The sequence below is a fragment of the Capra hircus genome, chromosome 19 (genome assembly GCF_001704415.2).
Source record: "Capra hircus breed San Clemente chromosome 19, ASM170441v1, whole genome shotgun sequence".
NCBI classification, from domain to species: Eukaryota; Metazoa; Chordata; class Mammalia; order Artiodactyla; family Bovidae; genus Capra; species Capra hircus.
Genome location: NC_030826.1, coordinates 44,816,216 through 44,837,498, shown reverse-complemented (window position 1 = coordinate 44,837,498; position 21,283 = coordinate 44,816,216). Strand labels below are relative to the sequence as shown.

Sequence of the window (21,283 nt, the reverse complement as noted above, 5' to 3'; positions counted from 1 at the left end):
GCAGCTGGAGAACGCTGCTCATACTCCAGATCCCCCTGGGGGGATCAAGCTTCCTTTAGCTCAGGGGGGACACCCAGCACAGTCTCCAGTTCCCCAGGGGAGCTCAACTGTATCTCTCAAGCCCCCCAAGGAGGTGGTGTCTTCTCCCACACAGCAGGTGCTTCAGACTCAGACATCAGAACCCCCTGCAAAGATGGAACCACTTCCAGCCCCTCAGGGGACCCTTCCTCACCTTCTACAGCCCCCTCAGAATGTAGGATCTTCTCCAAACCAAGAGGAGTTCCCAGCCCCACCCCTTAAAGAGATAGAACCTTCTCCAGCCCAGCAGGGCTCCCCATCTCAGCCTCCAGTGCCACCTACAGAGGTTGTAGCACAAACTCCAATGCTTTATGAGGTGACAGTTTCAACACCAGGACAGGATCAGACTCATCATTCAAACTTAACCAGTGCCACCATCAAACCTTTGGCCCAGAAGCCTACCATAACTCCAGAACCTTCTACACCCCTGGAGGCGACAATTCCTAATCCAGAGCAGGTTCAGGTTCAACATCCAACCTTGACTGAGGTCACAGTTCAACCTTTGGACCTTGAACTGAGCATAAAGTCAGAGCCTACCAAGGAGGAAGAACCTTCTCCAACCATGCAGGAGCTACCACCTCAGCCTGTAGAGCCACCTAAGGAGGTTGTGGCTGATTCAACTCCAGGCCAGTATCAAGCTCAGAATCCAACACTGCCAAGCATCACAGTTCAGCCTCTCAACCCGGAGCCTACTGTAACTCCAGAGCCTACTGTAGAAGCTGAATCTTCTACAGCTCTTCGTCCCAAACCCCCTGAGGTGACACTTCCAAATCCAGAGCAAGTTCAGTCTCAATTGACAGAATTCACAGTTCAACCTTTGGACCTGGAACTTACCATAACTCCAGAATCTACGAATGAGGCTGAATCTTCTCCAGCCATGCAGGAGACCCCAGCTCAGCATCCAGTGCAGCAAGAGGTGACTGTCCCAATGCCAGCTCAGAGCCAACTGCTGCCCAGTGTCACAGTTCAACCATCGGGCCAGAGGCCTAACACAATTCCAGAACCTACGACAGAGGCTGAATATTCCACAGGCCTACAGCAGACTGCAGCTATTCCACCATACCCCGAGTTAACACAGCCACATCCAAAGCCAGTTCAGTCTCAGCGCCCAGCCTTGAGTGGGGTCACCTTCCAATCTTTGGACCTGGAACTTACACTAACTCCGGAATCCACTGTGGAGGTTGAACCTTCTCCAACTGCGCAGCAGACCCAAGCTCAGCCTCCAAAACCCATTAAGGAAGTTGTAGCTCAGCCGCCATTGTATTCCGAGGTGACAGGTCCAGCACTCGAGGCGGCGTCGCCCGGCGTCACCGCTTATCATGTGGACCTGGAGCTTACCGTAACTCCAGAGCCTGCTACATCTGAACATTCTACTGCCCTGCCACAGACCACAGCTCCTCCTCCAGAACAGCCTGAGGGGACACTTGCCCAGCCAAACCTGACTGAAGTCACGATTCAGCCTATGGACGTGGAAGTTAACGTTACCGCAGTGAATAATACAGAGGCTGAACCTCCTCCAACCCTTCAGGAGACCCCAAGCAAGGATCAAAGTCAGCCTCCAACATCACCCAGCATCACAACTCATCATGCAAACCTGGAGCTTACCATAACCCCGGAACCTGCTATGGTGTCTGAATATTCTACCACCCTGCAGCAGACCACGGCTCCCCCAGAGGTGACACTTCCTCCGCCAAACCTGACTCAAGCCACAGTCCCAACTGTGGACCTGGGAGTTAGCATATCTCAGCAACCAAGGTCATCTGAGATGATATCTCGGATGGTTCTTTTTCCTTTGACTCCATTTTCGGTACCCAGAAGTCCCCCTGGTATAAAACATATCCTAGGAAAGAAGCAACCAGTACAGAATGCCACCACAACCATCAATGTATGTAAGCTCTGTACCTGCAAAGATGAGACGCTGTCGTGTGTTGGTCTGAGTGCAAAGCAGAAGCTCCACAGAGTGCCTGAGCCAGGGCCCAACTCCTACAATGGCACCTTCACCATCTTGTAAGAACGGCCTTTCTTTATTTGTTCTCTGCATTCTGCCTAACGTGGCAGCCCCTCTTCCAGGTTTTCCTGGGTCTTTCTCATCTCCCCAACCCATATTGACTGACTTGCCATTTTTAACCTTTCATTTGTCAACGATTCCTTATATTCATTCTCCTCCTTACTATTGTTGCCTCTTCTCCAGTCTTTTACTTATAATCACCCCTATTCTTTTTCCTTCTCTAATTTTTACCCCATTATTTAATTCCTCAACATCTACTCATCTCCCATCTTTGCTCCATCCTCTTTACAGCAACATGTCCCTCTCCCCACCTCATTGGTGGTGAAACAACAAATGGTTAAGAGTAGAGATTCCAGAGCTGAACTGCCTGGGTTTGAACCCATGTCTGTAATTTGCTAGCTTTGTGACTCAATTTCCGCATCTGTAAAGTGGGAATGATGATAGTTGTCATCTCATAGGATTGTTGTGAGATTTAGAAGAGTTAATACATGTAAAGCTCTTACACCAGTGCCTAACATATATGGGCTTTCCTGGTGCCTCAGATGGTTAAGAATCTACCTGCAATGTGGGAGACCCAGGTTCTACCCCTGGGTCAGGAAGATCCCCTGGAGAAGGAAATTTCCTTTTCCAGTATTCTTGCCTAGAGAATTCCATGGACAGAGGAGCCTGGCAGGTTCCATGGGGTCTCAAAGAGTCGGACCCAACTGAGCAACTAACACACACAATACATGTAAAATACATGTAAAACATCAGTGCCTAACATATATGTTAGTGTTAGCTATTATTATATTTATTTCCTCAGTTATATCTAGAACTCATCTTTGTCCCCTGATTTCTATGTATAACACCCATTTTGTGCCCAACACAGGGCTAAGTACTGTGGGCACCACAGAAGTATGACATTGTCTGCAGAACATGGCAATGATAGGTGAGAAGAAAGGGGATGTGCTTTAAAAGGGAGATAATATGCAGTTAAGCATTAAAAGAGATACAGATATCTGCTGTAGTTCACCAGAACCTGTAATCATTAGGGTGTGGAGGTCAGGGAAAGCTGTATGGATAAGTTAAAATTTCAGCTGGGACTTAAAACATTGGCTGTGATTTGTTAGAGAAAAAACAGAGAGCACGGTCTAGGCAAATGTGTGCCTGCGAGGATGATCAGAATTTCATAGATTAGTCTGGCTGTAAAAAGAAGCGGGTTGGTGGTGGTGGTTTAGTAGCTAAGTCATATCTGACTCTTTTTGACCCCATGGACTGTAGCCCACCAGGCACCTCCACCCATGGGATTTCCCAGGCAAGAATTCTGGAATGGATTGCCGTTTCCTTCTCCAAGGGATCTTCCTGACCCAGGGATCAAACCCACATCTGCATTGGCAAGTGAATTCCTTATTGCTGAGCCACCAGGGAAGCCCAAAAGATTGGGTTAGAGAACAATGAAAGCTACGATTATGGAAAACCTTGGCTACCCTAATGGAGGTTTGAAAGTGATGATGTGAGATATGCGGAGCCACTGAAAGTTTTCAAGCAAGAAAGACAAATGATTAAAACAAGAGAATTATTAAGACCAAATAGAATGGTCTAGGAAAATCTAGGGGTAAAGTGAGAAAGGGCTGAATTAGAGTGGTTGTGAGAAGAGTAGAAAGAAAATCATGAGAGCATGACAAAGGCAAAACCAACTAGATGTAGTCATTGACTAGCGTTGGTGGACTTGGGTATGTGGGAAAGAGAAAAATCGCGTATGTTGATGGGGCTTCCCAGGTGGTGCTAGTGGTAAAGAACCCACCTGCCAAAGCAGGAGACATAAGAGACATGGGTTGATTCCCTGGGTTGGGAAGATCCCCTGGAGAAGGAAATGGCAACCCACTCCAGTATTCTTGCCTGGAGAATTCAATGGAGAGAGGAGCCTGGCGGGTTACAGTCCATGGAGTTGCAAAGAGTTGGACACAACTGAAGTGACTTAGCATGCATGCGCGATGGGGGGAATGATGGTGGTGTAACAAGTTGGAAATACAGCAGTTGGGAAGGAGAGCTAGTTAGAGGAAGATGAGTTCCGTTTTAAACATTTAAGGTTTGATCCCTGGGTTGGGAAGATCACCCAGAAAAGGGAATGCCTACTCACTCCAGTATTCTTGCCTGGAGAATCTCATGAACAGAGGAGCCTGGTGGGTTTATAGTCCAGAAGGTCACAACGAGTTGGACTAAGCACACACACTGGGAAGCTGTGGGAATTAAAAATCTGTTTTTTTCTGCAATTGAATATTACCCATAAGGTTGCCATGGTTCTTTTACATATTCTCTTCATTCTTTTCCTGCCTGTTCAAGGATATAACCTGTGTTTCTTCACAGAAATTTCCAAGGAAACTATATTTCTTACATTGATGAAAATATATGGAAGGCATACCGTTGGGCTGAGAAACTGTGAGTATATGATGTCCAAATGTGAATACAAACTGCTAACTGTCTTGTAAGATCCTTCTTGGTCCAGAATTTTGAGGTCAATAGCTGTGAGAAAAGGTATTTCCCCTTTCATCTCCCAAAGCAATCTATTGATTGAAATTCTGTGTTTATTTTAAAGATTAAATTTGGCAGGCTCTATTTAAAGTCAGTAATTTATTTTCCATTATATGAGTATTGTATGATTATATTCTCATTATGTAAAAATAACAGGTATAGTGAAAACCCTCCTTGCTCCCTAAACCCCATTCAAGCTGCTTTGAGTTTAGTATATATCCTTCCAGACTCTTTCCTATACATTTGAATATATATATATTTCCAGATAACCAAATAGGTTTCTTGTATGATTTTCTTATCTTTTTTACACAAATGAAACATCTTGCAACTTGATTCTTTCATTTCATGATGTCTTAGATTTCTTTCATTCCTAGTACATAGAGGGTTAACCCATTCATTTCAACTCCTGCATAATATTCCATAGTATAAATGTATCACAGTTTAATAATGCTCCTATTGAAGGACATTTGTATGTCCAGTTTTCTTGTTGCATGCATTGCTGCAATGAATATCCTCATACGGGCACCTTTGTGAATCTGGTCAGGTATTTCTGTAGAATAGATACCTAGAAATGGGATTATTGGGGTGAAGACTATGTAGATATAAATTTTTCAGTTCAGTTCAGTCTCTCAGTCGTGTCCGACTCTGGGACCCCATAAACCGCAGCACGCCAGGCCTCCCTGTCCATCACCAACTCCCAGAGTTTACCCAAACTCATGTCCATTGAGTCGGTGATGCCATCCAACCATCTCATCCTCTGTTATCGCCTTCTCCTCCTCCCTCAATCTTTCCCAGCATCAGGGTCTTTTCAAATGAGTCAGCTCTTCACATGAGGTGGCCAAATTATTGGAGTTTCAGCTTCAACATTAGTCCTTCCAATGAACACCCAGGACTGATCTCCTTTAGGATGGACTGGTTGGATCTCCTTGCAGTCCAAGGGACTCTCAAGAGTCTTCTCCAACACCACAGTTCAAAAGGATCAATTCTTCTGCCCTCAGCTTTCTTTATAATCCAACTCTCACATCCATACATGACCACTGGAAAAACCATAGTCTTGACTAGACAGACCTTTGTTGGCAAAGTGATGCCTCCGCTTTCTAATATGCTATCTAGGTTGGTCATAACTTTCCTTCCAAGGAGTAAGTGTCTTTTAATTTCATGGCTGCAATCACCATCTGCAGTGATTTTGGAGCCCCCCAAAATAAAGTCTGACACTGTTTCCACTGTCTCCCCATCTATTTCCCATGAAGTGATGGGACCAGATGCCATGATCTTCGTTTTCTGAATGTTGAGCTTTAAGCCAACTTTTTCATTCTCCTCTTTCACTTTCATCACTCTCTTTAGTTCCTCTTCACTTTCTGCCATAAGGGTGATGTCATCTGCATATCTGAGGTTATTGATATTTCTCCTGGCAACCTTTTTTTTTTTCCTCCTGGCAATCTTGATTCCAGCTTGTGCTTCATCCAGCCCAGCATTTCTCATGATATACTCTGCATATAAGTTAAATAAGCAGGGTGACAATATACAGCCTTGATGTACTCCTTTTCCTATTTGGAACCAGTCTGTTGTTCCATGTCCAGTTCTAACCATTGCTTCCTGACCTTCATACAGGTTTCTCAAGAGGCAGGTCAGGTGGTCTGGTATGCCCATCTCTTTCAGAATTTTCCACAGTGTATTGTGATCCACACAGTCAAAGGCTTTGGCATAGTCAATAAAGCAGAAGTAGATGTTTTTCTGAAACTCTCTTGCTTTTTCGATGATCCAGAGGATGTTGGCAGTTTGATCTCTGGTTCCTCTGGCTTGTCTAAATCCAGCTTGAACATCTGGAAGTCCATGGTTCACGTACTGTTGAAGCCTGGCTTGGAGAATTTTGAGCATTACTTTACTAGTGTGTGAGATGAGTGCAATTGTGTGGTAGTTTGAGCATTCTTTGGCATTGCCTTTCTTTGGAATTGGAATGAAAGCTGACCTTTTCCAGTCCTGTGGCCACTGCTGAGTTTTCCAAATTTGCTGGTATATTAAGTGCAGCACTTTCACAGCATCATCTTTTAGGATTTGAAATAGCTTACCTGGAATTCCATCACCTCCACTAGCTTTGTTTGTAGTGATGCTTCCTAAGGCCCCCTTGAATTCACTTTCCAGGATGTCTGGCTCTAGATGAGTGTGAGTGATCACACCATCGTGATTATCTGGGTCATGAAGATCTTTTCTGTATAGTTCTTCTGTGTATTCTTGCCATCTCTTCTTAATATCTTCTGCTTCTGTTTGGTCCATACCATCTCTGTCCTTTAGCCCATCTTTGCATGAAATGTTCCCTTGGTATCTCTAATTTTCTTGAAGAGATCACTAGTCTTTCCTATTCTGTTGTTTTTGTCTATTTCTTTGCGTTGATCACTGAGGAAGGCTTTCTTATCTCTTCTTGCTATTTTTTGGAACTCTGCATTCAAATGGGTATATCTTTCCTTTTCTCCTTTGCTTTTCACTTCTCTTCTTTTCACAGCTATTTGTAAGGCCTCCTCAGACAGCCATTTTGCTTTTTTGCATTTCTTTTCCATGGGGATGGTCTTGATCCCTGTCTCCTGTACAGTGTCATGAACCTCCGTCCATAGTTCATCAGGCACTATCAGATCTAATCCCTTAAATCGATTTCTCACTTCCACTGTATAATCATAAGGGATTTGATTTAGGTCATACCTGAATGGTCTAGTGGTTTTCCCCACTTTCTTCAATTTCAGTCTGAATTTGGCAACAAGGAATTCATGATCCGAGCCACAGTCAGCTCCCTGTTTTGGTTTTGCTGACTGTATAGAGCTTCTCCATCTTTGGCTGCAAAGAATATAATCAATCTGATGTCGGTGTTGACCATGTTCTACTCCAGTCAACATGCCATGATGACATTCATTTCTCCCACATTCCTTCTACCATTGGATATTCTCTGCCCCGCCCCCCTGCTCTTTTTTTGGCTGATCTGATGGGTGAATCAAAGAGGTCTGATCTGAATTTGAATTTTTCTGATCACTTATGAATTTAAATGTCTGTATATGTTTACTGAACATTTGTCTTTCTAAATTGTCCTTAGTCCATTTTTCTGTTACTGTTTTTTTTTTTTTTTTTTTGATTTGTGGAAAAAGTCTGCTTGGATACATAAGTGATTTTGGAAAAAAAAAACCATTCAAAGTAATTAACTAGTATTTTTCATGACCGTTTGTGGTCATATCATTCATTCAACTTGAATAAACCAGTCATAAATGAATTCTGAATTAATAATAAAAGACATAACAGTCAATCTGAAAATAGGGATTATGACCACCCTTAGAGACATGTTCCCTTAGTTTGACTATCTTATTGGTAAGGAAAAAAATGCTAGAACCAGGCAATTTTTTAAAATTTACAGATTTCGTAACTACAAAATATAGTTTATATTTCCCATGATAGTATCTAACTTGGAGATTTTATTTCCCAAACTTGTAAGAAGAATGAAAGTCATGTGGCACAAGAAATAGATTAACATTCGTTTCCTCTGAGGAGTAGAGGGCAATGGTAGACTAAGGGACAGAGGTAAGAGAAAAAGTTTGGATTGTGTACTATATATCTTTGGGATTTTGAACCCTGTGAATATATACTACATATTTTGTGAAAAATAAATTTGAATTAAAAAGTTAACTGTTCAAAAGCCCGTGTTTGGGAAGTGATACAGTATAACATGAATCTGGTAAGATTTGAAGATTTCTCAGCCAGCTTGAGGTTTATACCTTATAAACAGAGGTTCCTAACTTGGTGTCAGTGGTTCCCCAGGGCAGAATTTTTTAATCTCCCTCCTGATCCCCCATGTATGTCTCTTTGGCGTATAATCTACAGAAGCTTATATTCTTGGGATAATGTTTTTAAGTGTATAATACGTCAAAATAGATAGAAAAACAAAGGAAACCGACTATATTGAAACACTGACTAGTTTTCAGAATAGTTTAAAAATCAGTGATATAGTAATAAACATGCTTCTCTTAGCACACTAAATAACAAGATAGTGGTAGGTCAATAAATGTTATACCTCAGGGTAGTGATGTGAATAAATGATATTTTGAGATATCTGCAATGTACGTGTGATATGAAATGATCTGTGATTTCTATTGGGGACCAAGTTAACTACTGCTGATCTACTGTGATTTGTTGCCTATATTCATAATGGAAGGAAATGCTGATTTACTGAGAGATTGTGAAAATTGAGATGTAATTTTGTTTCCCATCCAAGTTTAGCCCTCTGAATTCAGTCTACTCTGTTCATAGACCTCTGCCCTAAAAGGATGGTCCAGAAACGGAAAATTGCACGTATACTTTTACATGTGTTCCAGACAGTGCAGTTTTCTAGGGAAAAGGACATTTTTTTAAATGAAATTCTCAACGGATTCTTATCTCAAAAGATTTAGTCACAAATGTAGGGGAGAAGATATTTCTTTCCCTGTACTTATCCTCATGAATGATGGTAAATGGATGATTTGTTTTAAATAAAAGTATCAGATAGTTGATAACCCGTCACTTTTTGAATTCATTCAATAAATATTTTTTTGAGTGTCTCCTATGTGCCAGGAACTGTTTTACATGCTGGAAGACAGGCCTCAAAACAAAAAAGACCAAGTATTCCAGTTCTTAAGGGGGTTACAAATATATAAAAATAAGTAAGTAAGTATAATAGATAAATAGATATAATCTTAAGTATTGATGAATACTTTGGAGAGAAAGAAAGCAGAGAAAGTCGAGTAAATCACTTCTAGAATGGCCTGCTATTTGGCCTGCCACTCAACTATATGTATAGTTGAGTCAAAGAAACACTGAGCTCTCTCAGTTTTCTAGAAGTTGCAGAATGGAAAGAAGGATAATTGTCTATAAATACAGAATCAAGAATGAATGTGAAACTTAGAAGATTGCCTTAGATAAGAACCCTGATCAGAAGTAAAACATGGATGTTTCTTAAACGTTACTTCATGCCTGGTTTTAATATTTTCATGGTGTGAGAAAGTTTTCGATCTGGCTTTAACTCTTGATTCCCTATAGTTTTAGATTTCTTGCCTTAGTCAGAATGAATATTTGGAGTTCTACAGATCAGTAGACTTTATTTCAGTTAGTTGCTTATTCGAAGCTCTTTTGGGGGGTACTTTTTGGTGACTGACATTCTCAGTCTACACTTTACTTCTAGGTTGAATTTATTACTGTTATTTTAAAAAATTTTAATATCCTGTCATCCAAACAAGTCCACAAAAAGAAACCCCATTCATTTAAAATACATATTCTTGGTTACTCTCTGTCCTCCCACAATATTCAAACTCCAGCTAGTCTGATATGGGCATCAGCCAATGAAAGAAGACAGTGCAGTGAAGAGTTGATGATCAGCCCCATCTCTTCACTGTGCTGATTGAGTCCTTGTCAGTGTTCAGACTTACAACTAGTACATACGAGTTTCACTTCTGTCTCAACCTTTTTCATATATCATTATTTCTTGTGACTTTTGTAAATCACCTATGGTATGCACAGTTTTTTTTTACACAATGCGGGGAGGTAGAGTTCTTTCCAACTTTCGAAGTTATGAAAAAGGTTACTATAAACGTCGTTGGGCATATTGATTTGAGCTTCCCAGGTGGAGCTAGTAGTAAAGAACCTGCCTACCAATGCAGGAGACATAAGAGCTGCAGGTTCGATCCCTGAATCGGGAAGACCCCCTGGAGGAGGAAATGACAAGTCACTCCAGTATTCTTGCCTGGGAAATCCCATGGATAGAGGAATCTGGTGGCCTACAGTCTGCGGAGTCGCTTCTGTCTTGACCTTTTTCATATATCATTATTTCCTGCGACTTTTGTTTATCACCTATGGTGTACTTGGTTTTGTTATGTGACGTGGGGAGGCAGAGTTCTTTCCAACTTTCAAAGTTATGGAAAGGGTTACTATAAACGTCGTTGGACATACCCATTTGTTTTTTCTTTTTGAATCATTTCCATGGAACTGTGAAACCACTACTTAACCGAGGTGAGGAGTCAGTGTTAGCACCAGCTGTTGACCATTCCTCCTTCACCTGTCCATCACTGCTGTTCTTTCTAACATGGTGAATTTCAAATTGAGGTCAGGATCTTTGAAGCATTTTCAGGACTCCGAGAGTTCTTTGTGGGAATTCTGTGGGAATAAAGTCTTCTGTGTTTTTGTTTTAGTGATCCTTTAAAAATGTATATGCCTGTATTCTATATAATATGAAGCATCTTATAACTGAGTTGCAGAGTTTCCAGGTAGTAATACCTTAATTCTCATAAGCTATGAGTAAAGAATTAATTTATGAGATGGAATCAAGCTATGAGGTGGAATTAATATAAATATGTGACCAAGATACACTGTGAGTGAAAAACAATGTTTTAAATGCAGCACTCAGTGAAAATATTCACAAGGCAACATAGCATGTGTTCAGATCCCCAAGACTCCTGAAGGATGTACCACTGTTAATATTGCAAGGAAGGGGATTCTTGCAGGCAAGAGAAACTGACCTCTGATATCTTTATAGACAATCTGATATCTTTCTTCTGTGCTAAAGTCAGAGAGAGAGCTGTGATTGGAAAGGTCTGCCCAGGGACTCCTCAGATGTTGACAGGATTCTTTTCTGACATGAGTGGTATCACACAGGGATTTGTTTCATAATTATTAAACTGAACAATTGTATATATTTTATGCATATTTTTAAAATATGAAAATAATTTTCAAAAAAGTTTTACTAGAGGAAAAAAATCAAATGACTTCATTTGCAGCCCTGATACAGTTCTGTGTGGAACTTCCCAATAAGGTTTGGGGAAAGAGAAGAGGGAAGGACACCTCTGCAATGTTGGTGCTGCCCAGAGTTGAATTTTAAGAGAAATCCTGTGATCTAGAGAGTAGGCGTTAACTAAATGGTCTGTATGATTTGGTGGGAAGAGTGGATGGAGAATGTGTGTGTGTGTATGTATGTGTGTGTGTGTGTGTGTGTGTGTGTGAGATGGAGAGAGATGGACACAGCAAAGGATGTGAAGAGAAAGGTTTAAATGAAAACAGAGCAGAAATTGCCACCCCTAAATTAAATAAAAATTAGGGTGTTTAGATGGCACCATTACTTAGCTTCCTCCACTTACAGGAGTACTATTTAGTAAATGGTTATAGTTATTTTGCATTTTGATTGAGAAATAACCTTTTCATTTTTCAGAATTCTCAGTGAAAATTCTTTGACTGAATTACACAAGGACTCATTTGAAGGCTTGCTATCCCTCCAATATTTGTAAGTTAATTAGTGAATCATATTTATTGATGAGATCTTCTCTATAAAATAACTACAGGGTTCAAATTAGATAATCTCTTCAATTTCTTCCACCCATACAATTCTACAATTTTGTAAGTCTGTGTAAGGCCCAAGCCCATCTCTACCATTAAATACCTCCTAATCATTTTTTAATTTAATTATTTAGGCAAGATATAGATAGGAAAAAACCCTTTAGTTGTAGAGGAAAAGTGGTAATGGGATCTGAGCAATTATAGACTCCCACGTCTATAACATTATATATAAATGTTCATATACTATCTGCTTATATTTTGTTCATGACTCAAATCTGAACCGTGGTCCATTTTTATGCAGCCTGTAAGTTAAAATTGATTTTTAACGGGTTGTAAATGAAAAAAAAAAAACAGAGAGAAGGAAAGAATATATGTGACAGAGGCTGTGTGGCCTGCAAAACCTAAGATATTTACTCCCTGGCCTTTTTGGAAAAGGTTTGAAAAACTTGTTTTACTAAAATGAGAGGAATGAAAGTTAACTTCAAATTGTCACCCACAGGAAAGAAAATATGGAGCACTTGCATTAGTGTGAATGCCATTAACTCATGATTTTGATAATTTAATCTAAGCTAAAACTGGAGCAGTTCAGTTTAGTCGCTCAGTCATGTCCGACTCTGCGACCCCATGAATTGCAGCACACCAGGCCTCCCTGTCCATCACCAACTCCCAGAGTTCACTCAAACTCACGTCCATCGAGTCAGTGATGCCATCCAGCCATCTCATCCTCTGACATCCCCTTCTCCTCCTGCCCCCAATCCCTCCCAGCATCAGAGTCTTTTCCAATGAGTCAAACTCTTCGCATGAGGTGGCCAAAGTACTGGAGTTTCAGCTTTAGCATCATTCCTTCCAAAGGACACCGAGGACTGATCTCCTTTAGAATGGACTGGTTGGATCTCCTTGCAGTCCAAGGGACTCTCCAACACCACAGTTCAAAACCATCAATTCTTTGGCACTCAGCTTTCACCACAGTCCAACTCTCACATCCATACATGGCCACTGGAAAAACCATAGCCTTGACTAGATGGACCTTTGTTGGCAAAGTAATATCTCTGCTTTTGAATATGCTATCTAGGTTGGTCATAGCTTTCCTTCCAAGGAGTAAGTGTCTTTTAATTTCATGGCTGCAATCACCATCTGCAGTGATTTTGGAGCCCCCCAAAATAAAGTCTGACACTGTTTCCACTGTTTCCCCATCTATTTCCCAAGAAGTGATGGGACCAGATGCCATGATCTTCGTTTTCTGAATGCTGAGCTTTAAGCCAACTTTTTCACTCTCCTCTTTTACTTTCATCAAGAGGCTCTTTTGTTCCTCTTCACTTTCTGCCATAAAAGTGGTGTCATCTGCATATCTGAGGTTATTGATATTTCTCCCGGCAATCTTGTGCTTCTTCCAGCCCAGCGTTTCTCATGATGTACTCTGCATATAAGTTAAATAAGCAGGGTGACAATATACAGCCTTGACGTACTCCTTTTCCTATTTGGAACCAGTCTGTTGTTCCATGTCCAGTTCTAACTGTTGCTTCCTGACCTGCACATAGGTTTCTCAAGAGGCAGGTCAAGTGGTCTGGTATGCCCATCTCTTTCAGAATTTTCCACAGTTTATTGTGATCCACACAGTCAAAGGCTTTGGCATAGTCAATAAAGCAGAAATAGATGTTTTTCTGGAACTCTCTTGCTTTTTCGATGATCCAGTGGATGTTGGCAATTTGATCTCTGGTTCCTCTGCCTTTTCTAAAACCAGCTTGAACATCTGGAAGTACACGGTTCACGTACTGCTAAAGCCTCGCTTGGAGAATTTTGAGCATTACTTTACTAGCATGTGAGAGGAGTGCAATTGTGTGGTAGTTTGAGCATTCTTCAGCATTGCCTTTCTTTGGGATTGGAATGAAAACTGACCTTTTCCAGTCCTATGGCCACAGCTGAGTTTTCCAAATTTGCTGGCATATTGAGTGCAGCACTTTCACAGCATCATCTTTCAGGACTTGAAATAGCTCAACTGGAATTCCATCACCTCCACTAGCTTTGTTCGTAGTGATGCTTTCTAAGGCCCACTTGAATTCACATTCCAGGATGTCTGGTTCTAGGTGAGTGATCACACCATCGTGATTATCTGGGTCGTGAAGATCTTTTTTGTACAGTTCTTCTGTGTATTTTTGCCACCTTTTCTTAATATCTTCTGCTTCCGTTAGGTCCATACCATTTCTGTCCTTTATCGAACCCATCTTTGCATGAAATGTTCCCTTGGTATCTCTAATTTTCTTGAAGAGATCTCTAGTCTTTCCCATTCTGTTGTTTTCCTCTATTTCTTTGCATTGATCGTTGAGGAAGGCTTTCTTATCTCTCCTTGCTATTCTTTGGAACTCTGCATTCAGATGCTTATATCTTTCCTTTTCTCCTTTGCTTTTCGCTTCTCTTCTTTTCACAGCCATTTGTAAGGCCTCCCCAGACAGCCATTTTGCTTTTTTGCATTTCTTTTCCATGGGGATGGTCTTGATCCCTGTCTCCTGTACAATGTCACAAACCTCTGTCCATAGTTTATCAGATGCTATTAAAGCAATGCTGTTTAAACGGCACCTTGAAGGGCCATTGTATCATCACATAGAAATCTTGGTAAGAATAAGCTTGTGAAAGGAAAGTGAGAGAAAGATAAAAACACAGGAAAATATTAAATATATAACTTTAAACACTAAAATGTTAAATATTTAAGCAGATGAACTATGTTAACAGTACTTTGTCAAGAACACATTAAGTTATCAGAAGAACAGACTGTTGTTAAGGATTTCATGCAGCAATTGCATGAAATTAAAAATGTTAAAGATGATGTATAAGTGGTATATTTAGAAATGTTTACATAAATAAACATATAAGAAATGCCCCTAACTTCACTAGGTACAAAACAAAAATCTCTCCAGCCTCTGTTTTTTGGCCACACTGTGTGGCTTGCAGGATCTTAGTTCGTCCACCAGGGATTGAATCCAGGCCCCTGGCAGTGGAAGTGCTGAGTCCTGACCACTGGACCTCCAGGGAATACCCTCTCTAGCTTCTTTATCCAAGAAGAAATGCTTGCATAATGTTTTTGTTTATTTGGGATAAGGAGATACCATGTTCTTTGCTTTAAAAGCTCAATTTTTGTCCATGGCATCCAAGATGTGTATGTTATTAACCCTTATTAAGCCAATTTATGATGCTGTTTAACAAGTAGATTATTTTTGCAAATATAAAAGAGTTAAGGGAGATGAGTATATAAAGAATCTCACCTCACCCTAACAATAGTTCTTTAATTATCAAATCTTCAAAGCCTTAAGGGCAACCATTTTCTTTTCTCCTGTCTGGGCTCCAAACCTTACAAACACGGTTTGGAGAAAAACAAAGATAATTACTCAGTGGATTAGGCCCTTCGTTCAGTTCAGTTCAGTCGCTCAGTCATGTCCGACTCTTTGCGACCCCATGAATTGCAGCATGCCAGGCCTCCCTGTCCATCACCAACTCCCGGAGTTCACTCAGACTCACGCCCATCGAGTCAGTGATGCCATCCAGCCATCTCATCCTCTGTCGTCCCCTTCTCCTCCTGCCCCCAATCCCTCCCAGCATCAGGGTCTTTTCCAGTGAGTCAACTCTTCGCATGAGGTAGCCAAAGTACTGGGGTTTCAGCTTTAGCATCATTCCTTCCAAAGAAATCCCAGGGCTGATCTTCAGAATGGACTGGTTGGATCTCCTTGCAGTCCAAGGGACTCTCCAACACCACAGTTCAAAACCATCAATTCTTTGGCACTCAGCTTTCACCACAGTCCAACTCTCACATCCATACATGGCCACTGGAAAAACCATAGCCTTGACTAGATGGACCTTTGTTGGCAAAGTAATATCTCTGCTTTTGAATATGCTATCTAGGTTGGTCATAGCTTTCCTTCCAAGGAGTAAGTGTCTTTTAATTTCATGGCTGCAATCACCATCTGCAGTGATTTTGGAGCCCCCCAAAATAAAGTCTGACACTGTTTCCACTGTTTCCCCATCTATTTCCCAAGAAGTGATGGGACCAGATGCCATGATCTTCGTTTTCTGAATGTTGAGCTTTAAGCCAACTTTTTCACTCTCCTCTTTCACTTTCATCAAGAGGCTCTTTAGTTCCTCTTCACTTTCTGCCATAAGGGTGGTGCCATCTGCACATCTGAGGTTATTGATATTTCTCCTAGCCATCTGGATTCCAGCTTGTGCTTCTTCCAGCCCAGCGTTCCTCATGATGTACTCTGCGTATAAGTTACATAAGCAGAGTGACAATATACAGGCTTGACGTACTCCTTTTCCTATTTGGAACCAGTCTGTTGTTCCATGTCCAGTTCTAACTGTTGCTTCCTGACCTGCATATAGGCTTCTCAAGAGGCAGGTCAGGGGGTCTGGTATGCCCATCTCTTTCAGAACTCTCCACAGTTTATTGTGGCCCTTCGTTACTTCTATGAAATACTTTATAAGCTGATTATTTCATGTTAGCATCCATATGCTCATTCTTTTTTAAAAGTGCCAGTCAATAAAAAAGCTAAAAAGGAATATGCTAAGAACTTAGCCTAGTGTTGGAAACACAAAGGTGGTTAAGCTAGGATTCCTCCTAGCAATTCATGATCTCACAGGGAAAATAAACGTAGAAACTCAAACCATAATGACAAAGTGCTGTAGAGGCACAGAAGAGGGAGCCACGCAGGAATAAAGCTACATTTCTTTTAAAACAGTCATTTTCTTCTTATTCACTCCCTACTTGCTGATTTTATAAATATTTGAGTTTGCTTTATGTCCATGTGTTGGCTGCAAGCATGATAGACAATGTGCATAAACAGGATCTAACCCATACATTCAAGGAGTTTTACGCTGAGAGAAAATGGGATGCAAAAATAGCTTTCTTTTTTTAAAAAAGGAAATGAATAAGGGTAATGAGAGCTGTAAGTTGGTGTTGGAGCATAGAAGAGGGCAGAAAGACTTCTAACTGGATCAGGGAAGATGTTGCTAAAGCGATGCCATTCAAACGGAACCTTGAAGGGCCATTGGTATCATCAGATAGACATCTTGGGAAGAATAAGCTCGCAAAAGAAAATTGGGAGAAAGACAAAACACAGGAAAAACACTTTGATTACCCATAAAGTTCCAGTGGGGAGAGTAGGAGATGAGAGCCAGATTATCAAGGGCATTGGGGACCAAGCCCATAATATCATGCCAAGCGACTGTGTTACCACAGCAGTGCTCTAGGACAGAGAGCCTTCAGCAGAATTAGTCACCTGGAGGGCTTGTTGAAACACAAGCTCCACCTCTGTAGTTAATGATTCAATCCGTCCAGAGTAAGGCTGAGTATTTGTATCTTCAGTAAGTTCACAAATGGTGCTGGTATTTAAGGGCTACTTCTGGAAATTGGCTCAGATGGTAAAGAATCTGCCTGCAATGAGGGAGACCTTGGTTCGATCCCTGGGTTGGGAAGAGCCCCTGGAGAAGGGAACGGCTCCCCGCTCCAGTATTCTGGCCTAGAGAATGCCGTGGTCTGAGGAGCCTGACAGGCTACAGCCCATGGGTTCGCAAGGAGTCGGACACGACTGAGCGACTTTCACTTTCTGAAGAGTTAAACTGATGATCATGTAGAGGCTGGCTTAGGAATGGAGAGAGCAGAGATAGAAACACCAGTCAGAAGACAGTTATACCCATCCAGGTGAAATGAGACACAAGCTGATATCAATGGAAACAGGATAGTCAGCTATAGTCAAGAGTGGGTATTTTCAAATAAAAATCAGTATGATAGAAAGTATAATCCTGAATTAGGTAAAGTTACATATCAATGAGGGGAGTAACTTCCTTTCAGGTTGTATGAAAATATATCTTTTATTTCTGCTAGTACTGAATTAGCCTAGAAAAACAGAACTAAATTGGGAGGTGTGTAAATATAAGAAAATTGCTTTTAATGTTAGAAATTGTAATTGGAGAATAAAAACTTTGAGCTCATAATCTAGAATTTGAAGAGACTACAAAAGGTGGGAATCTAATCAATTCTGCTGTCAGGAAAGATTACCTCCAAAATCTATCAAGATCTATAGTTGTAGCTCAAAGGGTAGAGAATCTGCCTGCGAGGCAGGAGACCAAGGTTTGATCCCTGGGTTGAGAAGTTCCTCTAGAGAAGGGAATGGCAATCCACTCCAGTGTTCTTGCCTGGAGAATTCCATGGACAGAGAAGCCTGGCAGGCTACAGTCCATGGGGTCACAAAGAGTTGGACATGACTGAGTGACTAACAGTCCATAGTGATAGCTGCCTTCCAGGTGATTATGATATAAACAAAAAAAGTTCTATACTTATATAATTTATTTATAGAGATTTCTTGAGAGAGGTGAAGGCAGGGTTAGGGACTCTGGAAGGTTCAAATAACAATTCCTAAGGTTTGGAGTTTAGACCCAAGCTATGTATTTATTATTATCATTCTAACCTCTACTAGTTATTCCTATTAAATAGATATCTAATAGCTAATTGAGGCAATATTTTCCTTTTACTTTTCCTAGAGATTTATCCTGCAATAAAATACAGTCTATTGAAAGACGTTCATTTGAACCACTTCCTTTTTTGCAGTTTATGTAAGTTACAAATATAACTTCATTATATTTGGAATTTTTAGAAAACTTAATTTTTATCAAATTAATTTGTTACTCATTTTGAAATATTATTAAAATTATATAACAAGTCTTTTTTGTCTCTGGCAAATATGAGTGTGAGAATTATTACACAGATCAGGGTGAATCGTTATAGAACAGTGGTTCCCAACCAGGGTGATTTTGCATGAAGTGACATTTGGCAATGTCTGGAGACATTTTTCGGAGAAGGCAATGGCACCCCACTCCAGTACTCTTGCCTGGAAAATCCCATGGAAGGAGGAGCCTGGTAGGCTGCAGTGCATGGGGTCGCTAAGAGTCAGACACGACTGAGCGACTTCACTTTCACTTTCCACTTTCATGCATTGGAGAAGGCAATGGCAACCCACTTCAGTGTTCTTGCCTGGAGAATCCCAGGGATGGGCGAGCCTGGTGGGCTGCCGTCTATGGGGTCGCACAGAGTCGGACACGACTGAAGCGACTTAGCAGTAGCCGCAGCAGGAGACATTTTTGGTTGTTAGAACTGTATGTGCTACTGACATCTAGTGAACAGAGGCCAGAGATGCAGCTAAACATTCAACAGTGTGCAGGAGAGCCCCAGGACAAGATAGAATTATCCAGTCTCAAATGTCACTAGTGCTGCTTTTCTAGAGAAATAAAGATCACTCAACATAAGCATTTATTGAGCATTTGCTAAATGCACCACATGTATAATCATTAAAGTGTAAATCATATTATCTTCCACATTGACATTTCTTTACTGTATAGAGGGAATACTGGTGTTATTTTCATCATATATAAATTAGATTTACTGCCAAAGGATAAGTGTTTTGAAAGAATATATATTTTTCTTCTTCTTTTGCTTGTGTCTTTTTTTGTAGAAATCTTGGTTGCAATTTACTCACAGAACTGAGCTTTGGAACATTTCAGGCCTGGCATGGAATGCAGTTTTTACACAAGTTGTAAGTGAAATAGAAGATGAATACATGTATAAAACTATGTGTAAAAACATCATACAGTTACTGGTTACCTGGGTGTAAGCCTAGTATGAATCTTGAAAAGTATGTCCTGAGATCCCTTTTTTTTTTTTCTCAAATGAGGAAACTAAGGTACAAAGAGGTCAAGAGACTTGTCTAACTCCTAAGTATGAAACAGTTTGGTTTCCATAGTACTGATCTTTGGCACAGGCAATGAAAGGCACCAAGCAAAAACATTCAAATTAGCACTGTCATGGAATCCCACTGATCCTGCTCCGATATGGGAAGGGTCCATGAAGTTCCATTTTTGAATTTAACTTTGATTCCTGCTCATGCTCAAAGATCCTAACTGCTTAAAAGCTATGCAAGGCGAAACTGCAAAGATCTAAGTTTAGCACACATTTCTTCGTGGAACAAAAGGTGTGGATGCTTCCTCAACCATTAGCTTCTTTTAAACAGTAAAGGAAAAGGAATTCCTGAACATCCACCACAGGGCTCTCCCCCATCACCCAGATCCTTATTTTCCAAAGAGTATGCCTCTGAAGTGAATGATCTGTGGCCAGTAGGAACCTTTCAGTTATGGAAAAAGTTGATGTTTTTGTTCAGCTGTAGTGTGAAAAATATAAAGAAAATACATTGCTGTAGCCTAATGCTATAGACTTTTCCTGACTACTTGTCAATAACAAGTGTGGGTTTTACACCCCTTCTGCTCAAAAATTCTGTGGTTTCTCTGTGATACAAGCAAATCATAGTACATCCATGGTCGGAAGGGGATTTTCGAGTCAAGGTAAAGAGCCTTGTCTACGCCTGGCTTTGGTGAAGACTCTCTTACTGTCATGTGGCTCAGAAATCCAGTTTCACACAGTTCCTTTCCAGTTAATGAAGGTGTTGAGGGTGTGTCCAGAGCTACAGATACCTGCCTTGGGTGGCCTCCCCCATCCCCGCCCCTCATGAGTTTCCTACTTTGGGCAAAGAGCACCCAGGGTCAGTTTTCCTTTGGCCAGAGAGCCAGAGAGCAGGCCCTTATGGTCCCTCCACCAGGAGGCTTCAGTGGCGTCAATACACTGTCTTAAACTCACCACCTTTTCTAAACATTTTATAGTGCTAAGAGTCCCTGATAAGAATCAGAGTTTCACTGTGGTTATGCAGGCAACAGGAAAATAACTTGTGGAATCACAGTTGACAAAAATTAATGAATTCATTCAAAAACATTCACAGAGTGCCATGCCCACTGTGTGTCAGCACTGTTCTAAGTGCTGTGCTGGGGACACAAAGAAGAATAGGACAAGGACTGTGTCCCCAAGAAGCTCTCACACTGGAAAGAGGAAGATGGATGTTGATGGGAAAATATATGAGAGACATGCTAGCATCTATGCAGCAGGGTAACAAGGTGGGCAGGGGCAACAACGTAGAAAATGGGGGGGTGGGTCCGAAAAGATTCATAAGGGAAGAGACACCAACTTGTCCCTTTTGAATTTTTGTGTTTATCATGAATGACAGGAAAAGGTAATGAAAGAATCTGAGCTATCTGGTGTTGGAAATAAATTAATACTGTACTCCTAAAACTCATTCAAAGTTTTACCATCAAAAGATTGTCACCATACAGTAAGTGGGTGCTGGGGGTAGGGCTCTTGGTTTGGGGCCAAGTCTTTCTACTAGACAAAGCTAATTTGCTTGAGGCAACATTTGCCATGGTGAGATATAAACTTTATTGCATCTCTTTCCAAAGGCAAGATGCCAGGAGAAGATGCTACCCCTCGAGTTA

General features: G+C 41.1%; 1 protein-coding gene across 1 annotated transcript in view; it reads left to right on the top strand.

The window, feature by feature from the left end:
- The window catches only part of LOC102168861 (leucine-rich repeat-containing protein 37A-like), a 47,151-nt gene that overhangs the window by 2,765 nt on the left and 23,103 nt on the right, over window positions 1-21,283 (top strand). The window contains exons 3-9 of the mRNA XM_018064014.1: window positions 242-1,302; window positions 1,402-1,628; window positions 1,923-2,085; window positions 4,433-4,504; window positions 11,805-11,876; window positions 18,455-18,526; window positions 19,423-19,503. Coding sequence (XP_017919503.1) covers window positions 242-1,302; window positions 1,402-1,628; window positions 1,923-2,085; window positions 4,433-4,504; window positions 11,805-11,876; window positions 18,455-18,526; window positions 19,423-19,503 — 1,748 coding nt within the window. The remainder of the gene's footprint in view (window positions 1-241; window positions 1,303-1,401; window positions 1,629-1,922; window positions 2,086-4,432; window positions 4,505-11,804; window positions 11,877-18,454; window positions 18,527-19,422; window positions 19,504-21,283) is intronic.